Raw genomic sequence first — 14,090 nt, 5'->3', positions numbered from 1 at the left:
TCTTTTTAAAAATAAAAACAATTGTTATCATTTCTCAGTTTGAGTTCTGACACACTCAGACGTGTACCTGAATCTCTCAAACTAAGGCTTCGATACCAACTTCTAACATCCTAATTTTTAGAAATTTTTTAAACTTTTAATTCCATAAACATCATTCATAAGAAGTACAAAAATCCCAATACATATCCATATTATTTTTGAATTCATAGTAAAAAGAGCTAAATGTGAAAACACTGGAGAATGCATGCCACATCATCAAGCCGGGCCCCTACCCTTATTAATAGAAGTACCTAAAACATTCAATAAAACTGTAAGCACAAGCTTAGTGAGTATCCTAATCACATAAATCATATAATCACATAATGTCATGCTCAATTGCTCATACATATACAACAAGTTTGCCATGGACTTCCTCCATGGTCTTCAATGGAATGCCATGGGCTCCCCCCATGGTTTTATATCCTCATGCCATGGGCTCCCCCATGGTCTTACCAAGTGCCATGGGTTCCCCCATGGTCTTTACATGAACCCATACATAAATGAAATAGCAAACAATTACACATTCCAAAACAAAACATCTCATATCAATTAATGGGTCGGCCTTGGTACTTTCGACCCATGCGTGTGGTGAGAAGACTCACCTCAATATTGCACGGAAGCTGACTAGGTCGGGGCTCCAATATCCGCTCTACACAATCCTAAAACAGAAACAAGTTCTTAAATACAACTCAAAATGCCCCAAATCCCCTCAAAGGCCAAACTTGGTCAAATACTAAGGTCAAAGGTCAAATTCAACGTCCTGAGTTGACCCAAATCGTTGATTTGTCCCTCAACTCGTCGAGTTTCTCTATCACCCGAACAGATTGAGAAAAATCCCATCAACTCGTCGAGTTCACTAATGAACTCGTCGATTTGGCCAAAAATCCAACCTCTTAATGCATTAAGTTGATACCATCGAATCTAGGGACTCCAAATCTCAGATCTCATCCAAAATGATGTCTAGAAGGGTAAAGTTTCCCACTTTACCCTTAAAAACCATCCAAATAGAAGCAAACCCAAACCCTAGACTCTTTAGAGAGAGTCTTAATCCATAAAGCCCTTGAACTCTCCCAATATAGCCCCAAAACACAGATCAAATGTCCAAAGGTTGGATAATCATTTAAAGTTTCCAACTTTATGTCCATGCAAGCTACAACTGTCCTCTAGAGCTTAATAAGGACTTAATGAGGGACTTATTGCATGAATGGGGCTTGGAACTAAGAAAATTTTGCAACTTTCAGCCATGAAAAATAATGAAGGGGTTAGATCTAAGATAATAACCCCTGGAACCTTCAACATATGGCTAGCCCAAACAAAATCCCATAAACATGCTAATCCTATAAACACATATTGTTTAGAAATATTTTTTAACACAAAAACCATTGATGTATGTCTTATGTTATCTTGCTTTCAGATTTTAAATAAAACAATAAAATTGTCATTTATGATTGTATTTTTTTTCTAGTATATTAAATTTTATATTTCATCATACACTATGATTATTTTATCGTTAATCTTGGGTTAAAGAACATTACACATGCTTTAAAATTATTTTACATATTAATTTAAAATAACAATGATAAATTTAAGGACAAAACAATCCATATATTTTAAAAACAACTGTTTGTAGTTTGTAGCTTTATGATCGATAATTACTTAATTACGATTTTCATAGTCTTTATGTTGTTTGTTATTATAGATTAAATTATTCACTTATTAATCATTTATATTATATTTAGATAAATTAAACTGCTTCATACTTTTTTATGCCTATAAATATTTCTACCCACTAACATTATTACAAATGTATATTTCCATATTTTTTTAACTATCTCATTAAAAGTATATTAGTATCAAATCTGATTAAATTGAATATTTGAATGATAACACGTGTCCTAATGTTAATAAGTAGAAATATTTGTAGGCATAAAGACTATTTGTATAATTTACTCATTTAAAAAAAATATAAAAATTTATGCCTATTTATGCCTTAATATTTAACTTTTTTAAATAATACATAGTTCTCACACCTAACCCCACCTAATACCTAAAATGATATTTAAAAAGGCATTAACATTGACATTCTTTATATAATACACAAATGTAGAATCTAATAACTAAAATCAAGATACATTCACGCACATGGATATTCAAAGAAAATACACTTGTTACCCTTCGAGTTCTAGAATATTCTAAAGATACCCCTCGCGTTCTTTTCGTAGGGGGGCGGAGACTCCAAGTCCAAAGACATGTTTGCCCTTCTTCATCTCCACCAACTCCTCTCTCACTATATTTGAGGCACAACAACCGAAAAACACAGCGCCGAAAGATCTGTGATTTTCTCTCTTTCCGATCTAATCCGATCTCTTTGAAATCAAGTCGATGGCTCCAACTCCTTCGGTAACTAATGGCAGTGATATAGCCATCGGAAAATCACCGGTGACTAGCCGTGCGTCTTCTGTGTACAGCGAAGTGCAGAACAGCCGTCTTGATCATCCGCTCGCTTTACCGTCCGTTTTCCAAAAGCCGTTCAAAGTTGTCAACGGCCCTGAGAGTTCCGCTGCCGGGAATCCAGGTATTTTGTAATGTAGGTTTATTTACAACGAACTATGTTTTTCTTCTTCCTTTTATATAAGAAAGGTTTTTATGCGTAAACATAGCGGATTCGCGATGAAGATCTGTATAAGTTTATAGTACTATTTACATTGTGTTAATATTATTTGAATGGTTGTTCTATGAGTTCTGTTATTCGAATTCATTCGGTTCGAAATTTTAAAGTTAGATCCTTCGTCCACATAAACCACGACAAATATCAGATCTATCGGATCGTGGATGAAAGCTTCTAATGAACTTTGGAACTTTCGTCTATTGTTTTGATCACCATTGATGTGATCGACAAATACTTATAATCTTCATTTGCGTTTCTTCCCTTTTTCCATGCCGGCAATTAGCATAAAGCGGACAAAACATATCTATCAACTTTTATGCTAATATCTAGAGGGAGCAAAAAAAGTAGTCGAATTCAAAGGGCTAAGACTTTGAAATTTCATGATTTACTAGTTCATGAAAAGAAATAACAAACCCTCAAATGGGGTCAAATAACAACAATAGCTAAACCATGGCATCGCCTGTGGTTATTCCCAGAAGCCCACTCTCATGGACTTTTTCCTCTTTCTGTTTTTTGAAAAAGTTCTTTAATACTAATTACCTTTGAATATGAAAAGTGATTTCCTGTTCATGAAAATCAATTTGTATCACTTTTAGTCACATTTTGTACCCCTAACTTAATCTTTGTTGATTTTTTTAACTTGTGTAGATGAAATTGCAAAGCTCTTCCCATCTCTATTTGGTCAACCTTCAGCAGTGTTGAAGCCAAGTGAATCAAATGATCCTGCATTAGCCTTGAAGATAGGAGTGGTGTTGTCTGGAGGGCAAGCTCCAGGAGGACACAATGTCATATCTGGAATGTTTGGTTAGTACTCCATCTTTCTTAATTCATGTTATCTGAAATGTCCATTTAATCAATATATATTTAAATATTTAAAAACTAATTCTAGTCTTCTTCTTCTTCTCCACCCATTGTAGATTACTTGCAGGAACGTTGCAAAGGAAGTACTTTATATGGATTCAAGGGTGGACCAGCTGGAATCATGCAAGGAAAATACATTGTCTTAACCCCTGAGTTTATTTATCCATACAGAAATCAGGTACCTTTTTACTTGTATATGAGATTTATCTACTTTTTGTTTAAGATTATTAAGATGTCTTTATGCATGTATATGATCACAGTTTGTATATCTTTACCAAGTTTCTGAGTCTCTTTGAATTTTCTGTATCAGGGAGGATTTGATATGATCTGTAGTGGAAGGGACAAGATTGAAACTCCAGAACAGGTTTTGTATTTATTTTATGTGCTACATACTTTGTTGCAGATTTATTATATAAGGATATTTATGAACAACAACTTTGAGCTTCTATGAATAAGGCTTTGTTTCTTTTTTTTTTTCCTCATCAAGGAAAAATAAAGCAGTAATCACAAAAGATGACCACAATGGGTGGTATGAATATAATTTAACAAATTGACCACCTTTTTACCCTTTTAATAAAATGTCCATCAATTTTGCAATGGGGTCACTTGTGAATTGCAAATTTGCTTTATAAATGGCCCCCATGTAAAAACTGTAAAAGAATATTAAAATATTTCCAAAAAAAAAAATCATGTTTCACAATTCTATTGTGAAATTGTAGTTATGATGTCATTTCTCAAATAAAATATTTTTAAATACTGACCTAATTTTCAGTTTAAGCAAGCTGAAGACACAGCAGCTAAGCTTGATCTTGATGGGCTTGTTGTCATTGGTGGAGATGATTCAAACACAAATGCTTGCCTTCTTGCTGAATATTTCAGGTGAATTTTGTTTTTTCATAAAAGTATTTATTTTAATTTTTAAAAAAATGCAAGTTGTTCTCTATATCACAACTAAATAAACTTTTGTATCTCACAGGAGTAAGAATTTGAAGACTCGTGTCATTGGATGCCCAAAAACCATTGATGGAGACTTGAAATGTAAAGAGGTTCCTACAAGTTTTGGATTTGATACTGCTTGTAAGGTAATTACTAATTACCATTATGCCCTTCACATTCATATAACAATTCATTCATGGTTGATAACATTGCTTCTATTTTAATTTTCAAATCCACAGATCTATGCTGAACAGATTGGAAATGTTATGATAGATGCACGTTCCACAGGGAAATATTATCACTGTAAGCTTGTAATTCATATAATTTGAAAAAGAAAAAAAAATTTGGTCAACCTTTGACCAAGGAAATAGGAATATTCACATGTTTGCTAATTATAAGGTTGTATTGTATTTGTATGTATGCAGTTGTAAGGCTTATGGGACGTGCTGCTTCCCACATTACATTAGAATGTGCTTTACAAACTCATCCAAACATCACTCTTATTGGAGAAGAGGTACACAATTCAATTTCTTATTTATTTATTTTAGAGAATCACTAATTATTTATTATTTTGTCATATTTCTTAAAGGTTGCATCAAAGAAATTGACACTAAAAAAGGTTACAAATTACATAGCAGATGTAATCTGTAAACGTGCAGATCTTGGTTATAACTATGGTGTCATTCTCATACCTGAAGGGCTTATTGATTTCATCCCTGAGGTAAAAAAAGTGAAAAAGACGAGAATACCCTTGTCAGGCATTCTCATACTAATTAATAATCATTGTTGATGATTTGTAGGTGCAACAGCTGATTTCTGAATTGAATGAAATATTGGCAAATGAAACTGTTGATGAGGGAGGAATTTGGAAACAAAAACTTGTTCCTCAGTCTTTGCAGCTTTTTGACTTGCTTCCTTCAGCAATTCAAGATCAGTTGTTGCTTGAAAGAGATCCACATGGAAATGTTCAGGTAATTTATTTCTAATTTGTAATTTAAAGTTAAATCAAATGTCATGATTCATGAATTTTTTTTTTTTTTAAATTTTTTTTAGGTTGCGAAAATTGAAACAGAGAAGATGCTTATTCAGATGGTTGAAACTGAATTGGATCAAAGGAAGCAAATCGGTCAATATAATGGCGAATTTAAAGGCCAATCCCACTTTTTCGGGTAACTTTATTGGAAATATATATTATAACATTGTTTTTTGATTTTTTTTTTTTAAAAAAAATTATAAAATTTTATTAGGTATGAAGGGAGATGTGGTTTGCCTTCAAACTTTGATTCTTCATACTGCTATGCATTGGGTTATGGTGCTGGAGCTTTGCTTCAAAGTGGAAAAACTGGATTAATATCATCAGTGAGTTATATATCTTTAATCTTTAATAATCTTTATATATTTGTTTATTATAAATTATAAATTTTAATGATGCTTGTTATTGTTATGAAGGTTGGTAATTTAGCTGCACCAGTTGCAGAATGGACTGTTGGAGGAACTCCATTGACTTCATTAATGGACGTTGAAAGGAGACATGGTAATAATATAATAATAATATTTTATATTATGAAAACTTTATAATATTAAATATCATATTTATTCTAAAACTTTTTGGTGTAAATAATATAACACCAAGCATGTCACTATCCATCAACAGCATTTTTTGTGTTTTAGATTGTGGTTGGAAATGATCTCATCATTATTATTATGATTATTTTTCATATCATTATCATCAATTCATCATCATTATTATTATTATTATTATTGGTCATTATCATTATTTATTATTTTGAATATTATTATAATATCTCAATATTATTTGTTTGGCAGGTAAATTCAAACCTGTGATAAAGAAGGCAATGGTTGAGCTTGATGGTGAGTTTCTTAAATCGCTTTAATTTTTATTTTCCAATTTAAATAATTTTCCCACAACAATTTTTTAATTATATAAAAAAATTATGAATTGTAGGCGCACCATTCAAGAAATTTGCATCAAAGAGGGAGGATTGGGCCATTTATAACAGATATATTAGTCCTGGTATGTTCTTTCTTATATCCCATTAACAAATCTATAATAAAATTTAATACTTTATTCATGTTTCTTGTTTGCTATTTATCTTATTTTTTTTAATTCTTTTTTAATTTTGAATAAACTTTTTTAGGTCCGATTCAGTTTAGTGGACCGGTGGCTGATATTTCTAACCACACCTTATTGTTGGAGCTTGGAGTTGAAGCCTAGTTATCTATCATATTAATATTTTTCATCTTTTAGTGAAAACGTTTGAAAAAATTCCAAGTATTTTTCCTATGAATTTGAATATGTTTTTGGTATAATTGGATTTTAAGTTCTTGTTGGCATTTAGGTTAAAGGCTACTTGATCGAATGAAAGGATTTTGATTTCTGATGTGTTTTGAAGCCAAAATGTGTGTTGTTTATTTATGACTTAATATGGGGTAATATGTCTGAAAAGTTATTTTGTTTAAAAAGGACTGAATGATATAGCACGAGAGGCAAATAGGTAAGTGATTGTTGTCTTCATTAAGTAAAAAGGAAACAGCCATGTATGTCATGTATTAGGATTTTGGTAGGATTTGTTGAGAGTAAGCAACCATATATTTAATGGAGAAAAATTAAACTCGTCTATATGATCTTGTATCATAGTCGGAGATAGGGAAATTGTCAAAAGTCCAAATATTATCAGAAAAGTTTCATTTTAGTCTTCAAAATTCGTTTTGAACATAAAAATCTCGATTATTTTATTTTGGCACAAATTAATAAAAAAAATCAATTTTTATAACAAGAAATGACATATTATTGTGGAAAATCAAATAAGCGAAACTTTTCTGTTCAAAAAAAAAAAAAAAAGACTAAAAGGGAATTTTTTCTGAAAATATTGAGATTTTTCTAATAATTTTCCTCGGAGATTTGCCTAAAACTGTGGATGGATAGAAAAATCTAAGTGTTGGTTTCTTGATAGAGGTTATTTACAAGTACACGGGATTTGGAAATGAGTCGAGTTACGAAATAATGAATGGGTGTAAAGATGATGTCCATATGTTGATAAGAGAATGATTGCTCCAAATGGTGCTAAATGAATATTATGTTCATAAATTTGTATGGTATATATAAAAAGTAGGAAGAGGAGGCGAAAACATTTGTATGAAGCATGGTAAGGGTATTTTATTTTGGGGGTTTAAGACACTAAAATGACAAAGTTGGATTTGTTCTATGTAAAGTTGATTCGAGGTAATGATCAATTTGATGTAAATTGTAGTAGTGTGGGGAAAGACCGGGTGTATTTTGCTTCTTTGAAATCCAACGGTGTTTGTTAGTTGTTAAATTAAAGATTTTTTTTTACAAACAAATTGATAGTAAACCATGTTAAACTACATTAAAAATGAAAGTAAAAAATAAAAAACATTTATAATAACATTAAACATGACTGTTGGTTTTGGGGTGTCACGCTAACAAAATAAAAATATGATATTGTCAAATTATCTAAAAATTACACATCCTATTTTACATTATAAAAATACCACATAAGCAAAAATAAAAAAACATATTATTATAAATCAAAATTATCAAATTAAAAAATATTATTAGTTTGAAAACAAATGAATTGTTAATATATATATATATATATATATATATATATATATATATATATATATATATATATATATATATATATATATATATATATATATATATACTAATTTATAACCTGTGTGAACCACGGTTACAAAATTAATTAAACTTTTATACTAAAAATTCAAAGTTATTAATCAATTATTTTAAATAAATTATTAATTAAGAGATTTTTTTAGTTATATAAAATTATAATCATTGAGTTAAATAATATATGTGAAATTATATCACTTTATAATTTGTATTAATTTTATTTTAATTTTTATTTTAATGTTATCTACTCTAATAAATGAAGATTTTTTTTGCCACATGTCATTTTTTCATTCAATTTGCCAAATGTCATTTTGTGGCTATTTTGAATTAATTTCTTTCCACATGTCATTTTAAGAGTTTTTCTATTTTAATAAATTCCACATAATACTTTAATGTAATAATTACAAAAATATAGTAATAAATGAATATCAATTTCATTAATGAACCTACCTTTTTATTTCTAAATTTCTAAATTAAAGCTCATTAGTTTATTTTGTTTGTTTATTTATATTTAAAAGATAAAAAAAATCAATTATGATAATTCATTATTTGTTTTTGTTTTCTTATAAATCCAAAATTTTTAAATATTTAGACCTTTATATTTAATTTTTTAATTAACCCTGTAATACATGGGTGTTACACCTAGTTAATTTAATGTAGATAGAGTGAAAATTTAAAATGAATAATCAATAGGTTGACAAGTGACAAGTATTAATTATGAAACATAATAGGGTGACACATGACAAAAGAAGAATAAAATATGCATTAATTAAAAGATCTAATAAGGTGACACATGTCAAAAGGAGAATAAAACTATTCTTTTATTAAAATAAGGATATATATATATATATATATATATATATATATATATATATATATATATATATATATATATATATATATATATATAGAACCCTAAGAACTCATATTTAATAAGTAATATGTATTGTGAATATTACTAAATATGTTAAAATCTTAATTTTTGTCTGTTTGTTAAGAAAATAGCAAAACCATATTTTCTTTAGTCTAATATTTTCATTCATGCAATCATTATATATTTTTACCCCAAAATTTATGTAAAAAGCAAATTTATACATTCTATTTATAGTTTAATAGACATAATTCACAACTTATTACAGTATGTTTTACACGTATTCACAAATTTAAAGAAGTCAAACCCAAACTCTACCACCACCACCACCAGCACACGATGCCACCAACCACCTATGCCAACATTGCAACCATCTTTTCTTGAAAACCAGACCTGCATATAAAGTCATGCAATGGAAGGGTAAATACTACATTCATAATTTAATAAACCTATTAATTTACTCATATTGAATATAATAAAAACAATTAAAACAACTAATGTATCATTACATACTTATACAACACAAAAAATAAATATATTCTAACATTAATATAGAAGTTCATTCTTAAATCATTTATATTTTAACACAAAATTTATAAAAAAAATCATAGTAAGTTGCGATCAGTTCACAAGTTAATATAATCAATTACCATTTAATATATAACATTCACAGATGAATATATTAAATTAACAATTTAATACACTGAAATGTCATATTCTTAACTTAAAACTTACATTTACACTTTCAGATATCAGTTCACAACTTAATACAATCGATTACCGTTTAATACATAAAATTCACAGCTTAATATATTAAACTAACAATTTAATACAATAAAATGTCATATTCTTAACTTAAAACTTATATTTATACATTCGGATATGAAGGTTAGTGTTTTTTTTTTCAAAGTTAAATTTAGACAATATTCTTAATTTAAATTTTTGTATAATCTATTTAACATTTGAAAAAAATCGTGTATAATGATTATTTCTTCTCATATTTCAGAAACAAACACAAAAAATCTAACAAACTCGCAGCCTAGTATAATCAATTCACAGTTTAATACGCAAAATTATTTATTCACATCAATATTATCAACTTAAAAATTACATTTATTCGTTCATATATGCAGACATTTCTATGTATTAAATTGTGATAAAATTTATAACTAAATACACAAAATTCACAGTTTAATACAAATGCATTTATAGCTCATTTACAAGTATAATCTCATATGTTACTGTATTCAACAAATCATTCACAGTTTAATACATATATAAATTATCTCATATTTTAGAACCAAACATCAAAAGAAAAACATATACAATTTAGTGAATAAAAAAAATCAGATCTAAATATTAAAAAATTAGAATTCACAGTTTAATTCAATATTTGAGACATTAATTCACAACTTAAATCAACATTCCAGAGACTAACTCACGATTTAGTGAATAAAAAAATATATAATCACAGTTTAATAACTTACATATTCACAAATTAATATATAAAAAACACATATTCATAGCTTAATAACTTACCAAATTTCGTTGAAGCATTTCATCAAACACGTTGTGTTCAACATATACATCATATCCATAATCACCATAAAATAGAAGATCTGAACAAATATATAAAGAGACGTTATATTAACAATTTATTCATTGTTTAACTCTAAAAAAACTTTACCAGTAACATTCACAACTTAATAATTTACCTAATTTCATTGAGGCATTTCATCAAGCACCTTGTGTGCATCTTTTTTTGTAGATTTTTTTTTTGTAAACAACATCACCAAAGAGAAACAGATACACCACACATATAAACACCAAATCTAACATGAAATAACACATTTACATCATTCACAACTTAAAACATAAATTTTTTCTTAATGTTCACAGCTTAAAAGATTAGTTCATGCATTTATTAACAACTTAAAAGAGTAGTTCAAAAATCATTAACAACTTAATGGAGTTGTTCAGATACCCATTTACATCATTCACAATTTAAAACATACCTTTTTTCATGAGCATCTCATCAAACATCTTCAAAACTATTGTTTCCAGATCTAAGAGTGTTTCCTAGCTTCAAATCCACAAACACCTATAGTAGGGTATCAACGGTTGTGGTGTGACGTCGACAGTAGCGGTAGTAGAGTGACGCCAGTAAAGTGACGTCGACGACGATCAGCATGGAATCGTAGATCTAGAGGAGATTGACTGAAAAAAAGCAGATCTGGAGGTGCTCGTTTATCTAGAGGCAACAAATAACTTCATTCTCCATCGGATCTAGTGTTCCGGCAAAGCATATCAAATAAGCTTTCTAGTGCTCTGTCAGATCTAGGTGGTTGTTTGACGTTGGAGGCGGTGGAGATGGTTTAACGTCGGCGGCAATACTCCCTCATTTTTGCGATTTATAGATAGAATGGAACTGAATGAGGCCGAGTTGTTGGTTGTAGATGGAGGTCGTTAGCGGCGAATCGGAGTAATGAACGAGAAAAGGCGCTGACAACAGATCTAGATCTGAAACATGTGCTTCCAGTTCTGAAGTTTGTGCGACATATGTATGTGTTCTCGCAGGTGATCGGAAGTCCCAAGAGAGGAACGGAGGTAAAGGAGGTGGAGCCGCCGTCGATGATGGTGGTGGTGCCGCAGTCAGCGATGGTGGCGGCAGTGGGCGTCGTGGCAGTGGTGGAACATCCGTTGACGATGGTAGCGGAACTAGGCCGTCTGCAGTGGTGGTGGTACTTATCATATGTGGTTGAAGTAGATGAGATAATCTCTTTTGTTTTTTGTAAAACAACGATCGTAATGCATCAGGTTTTTATGGAATAAGAAAAATAGCCTTAATAATAAGTGGTTCTTAGAGTTCTTAATTTTAATGGTTCTTATTTGAACCTTTACCTATATATATATATATATATATATATATATATATATATATATATATATATATATATATATATATATAAAAAGGGAAACACAAAAAATGTCAAAATGGACAAAAAAAAAACACCGTCTTTAGTAATTCTTTTAGTTGACAAAATTAGAAAAATTAGAAAAATTACTAAATGTGGACGACTTTAGTGAAAATAAAATAGAAATTCAATATAGGATGGTGACCTTCAAAACTAACAATTGGGAACCGAGTTATCAATTTGTGAGATATTTGACGTACACTCGAAAAATATACCAAATAAACTCATTTTAAGCTAAGGGGTTGTTTGGCAGGATCTGAATTTTTAAGATCTGAAATTTTAAGAGATTTGAATTCTAAGAGGGTCTGAAATTTTAAGATCTGAATTTTTTTCATGCTGTTTGGTTTGAACCTCTGAATTTTTGTGCTGAATGATAAAAATGACAATTTTACCCTTTTATATCATTTCTTTCAATTACAACATCATATCTTTGGAAAAAAATCCATGGAAGTAGGATGCTAAACATTACACCCAATATTACAAAAAAAATACAATAAAAACTAAACAACCTAATAATTCATTATAATTACTAGCCAATAGTTATATACAAGTAGTCTTTACAAAAAAAACAATCTTTATTACAAAAAGTTCTTACGAGAAAAGAAATAGCAAGGATGTTTTGAACATTAATGGAGTTAAAGAAATTTAACTTAATTTCTTTTTGAACACTTCTTGCTTTGACCCTTCTCTTTGCTGCAGACAAATAACATGACAATGTCTTGAGATAATGTACATACCCAAATATGATTCAAAGCTCTACATGATCAATGATGAAATTTCTATAAATCAACATAAACAAAGAAATCTAAATTGGCATAACAAGCATTACAATCAATGAAAATCTAAAATGGCATCCAAGGATGATTACCGATTGACCAACATACCCCTACATCAAACATTCTTTCATTCATTCTCACATCTCTCTTTCATCTTAAGGAGGTTATACCAGGAAATAGTAAACATTGAATATATGTAACAATTCAAGAACCTGATAAGGATAATTGCTTCAAAGAAACTTTGCAAGCCAATAGCCAAAGCCAACTCATTTTTATCAATATCTTCTCCTTATAACAGAGACCAAACAGGAGAAATAAATCCATGTTGATTTACCGTCTTTCAAAGCATCTTGGCAAGAATTGTGAAATGATGAAAAGTGAGCATATAACATCAAAATTCAACATCAACATTTGATCATATCCATTGAACACATTCAGATTCGATCATATAACATCAAAATTGAGCATATAACATCATAATCGAGCATATAACATCAAAATCGAGCATAACATCAAATATTGATTTTGATTGAACAAATCAGAAACTGATAGCATAACAATTTCGATTTTTGATTTTCAAGTTTGAGGGAAAAGAAGGAAGAAACAGAAGATACATGTTGCGGTCGGCTAAAGAACGAGATGGAGACGAAAGACAAGCAGCGGCGGAGGAAGGCGACGTTGCTGGGTGCAGCGTCGTCGGCGATTGCGGCAGCAGAAGAAGGAGGCGTCGCTGGCGTCGTCGAAACTGAGGAGAAGAATATGCGAAGCAAGCAGACGCGAAGTGAAGAAAGAAGAGGAGGCGGTTGATGTGTTTAGGGCAAATAGAACGCGCGTTTTTATTTTTATTTTTCAGACTTCGTTTAATATCTGAAAAAATAAGAGGCATTTTTTATTTTAAGAGGTAAAAAATAATACGCAAACAAACGCTCTGAATCTGAAATTTTAAGACATTGCCTCTTAATTTTGCAATTAAGAGGTAAACAAACGGGCCCTAAGTCTAACTCGAGCTCGAGCTACTTGAATACAATGACGAGTTGTGCTCAAGTATTAAAAAATGTTGCTCGTGAAGTTCATGAACTTAGTTATATTTAAATGTTTTCCCTTTATTTTATTCAATATACATAAATGAGTAGAGTTGAATCGATTTCGAAGACTTAATCAAGCTCATAAGTAATATTTATACTTTTACCTTCTATTTTATTAATATGGCATAATCGATCCGATCGAGCCTAGTTTGTAAACTTTATTGTATTTCTACTGCAATTCAATGTAATTTTATTTATTA

The 14,090-nt window shown here is 29.9% G+C and overlaps 1 protein-coding gene across 1 annotated transcript; it reads left to right on the top strand.

The window, feature by feature from the left end:
* Positions 1-2,305: 2,305 nt before the first annotated feature.
* On the top strand, positions 2,306-6,906 carry LOC145102180 (pyrophosphate--fructose 6-phosphate 1-phosphotransferase subunit beta-like). The gene is made up of 16 exons (XM_079039559.1): positions 2,306-2,614; positions 3,356-3,511; positions 3,625-3,746; positions 3,879-3,932; positions 4,341-4,447; positions 4,545-4,650; positions 4,744-4,807; positions 4,930-5,018; positions 5,094-5,225; positions 5,305-5,475; positions 5,558-5,673; positions 5,752-5,863; positions 5,954-6,038; positions 6,332-6,376; positions 6,471-6,539; positions 6,664-6,906. Exons 1-16 carry the CDS (start codon positions 2,422-2,424, stop codon positions 6,738-6,740), a joined length of 1,698 nt encoding a protein of 565 aa, XP_078895685.1. The 5' UTR covers positions 2,306-2,421; the 3' UTR covers positions 6,741-6,906.
* The last annotated feature ends 7,184 nt before the right edge of the window (positions 6,907-14,090 follow it).

Source organism: Lactuca serriola, chromosome 4 (genome assembly GCF_051521515.1).
Source record: "Lactuca serriola cultivar US96UC23 chromosome 4, Lser_US96UC23_V15, whole genome shotgun sequence".
Lineage (NCBI taxonomy): Eukaryota > Viridiplantae > Streptophyta > Magnoliopsida > Asterales > Asteraceae > Lactuca > Lactuca serriola.
The sequence above is the reverse complement of the archived record's forward strand: the minus strand, read 5'-3'. Positions and strand labels throughout refer to the sequence as shown.

What these genes read in the sequence shown, in the direction of transcription:
- LOC145102180 (XM_079039559.1), top strand. Translation starts at nt 2,422, where the DNA reads ATGGCTCCAACTCCTTCGGTAACTAATGGCAGTGATATAGCCATCGGA. An exon ending in CACAGGGAAATATTATCACT is followed by an intron (nt 4,808 to 4,929) that starts GTAAGCTTGTAA and finishes GTATGTATGCAG; the next exon opens with TTGTAAGGCTTATGGGACGT. An exon ending in TTATTGATTTCATCCCTGAG is followed by an intron (nt 5,226 to 5,304) that starts GTAAAAAAAGTG and finishes GATGATTTGTAG; the next exon opens with GTGCAACAGCTGATTTCTGA.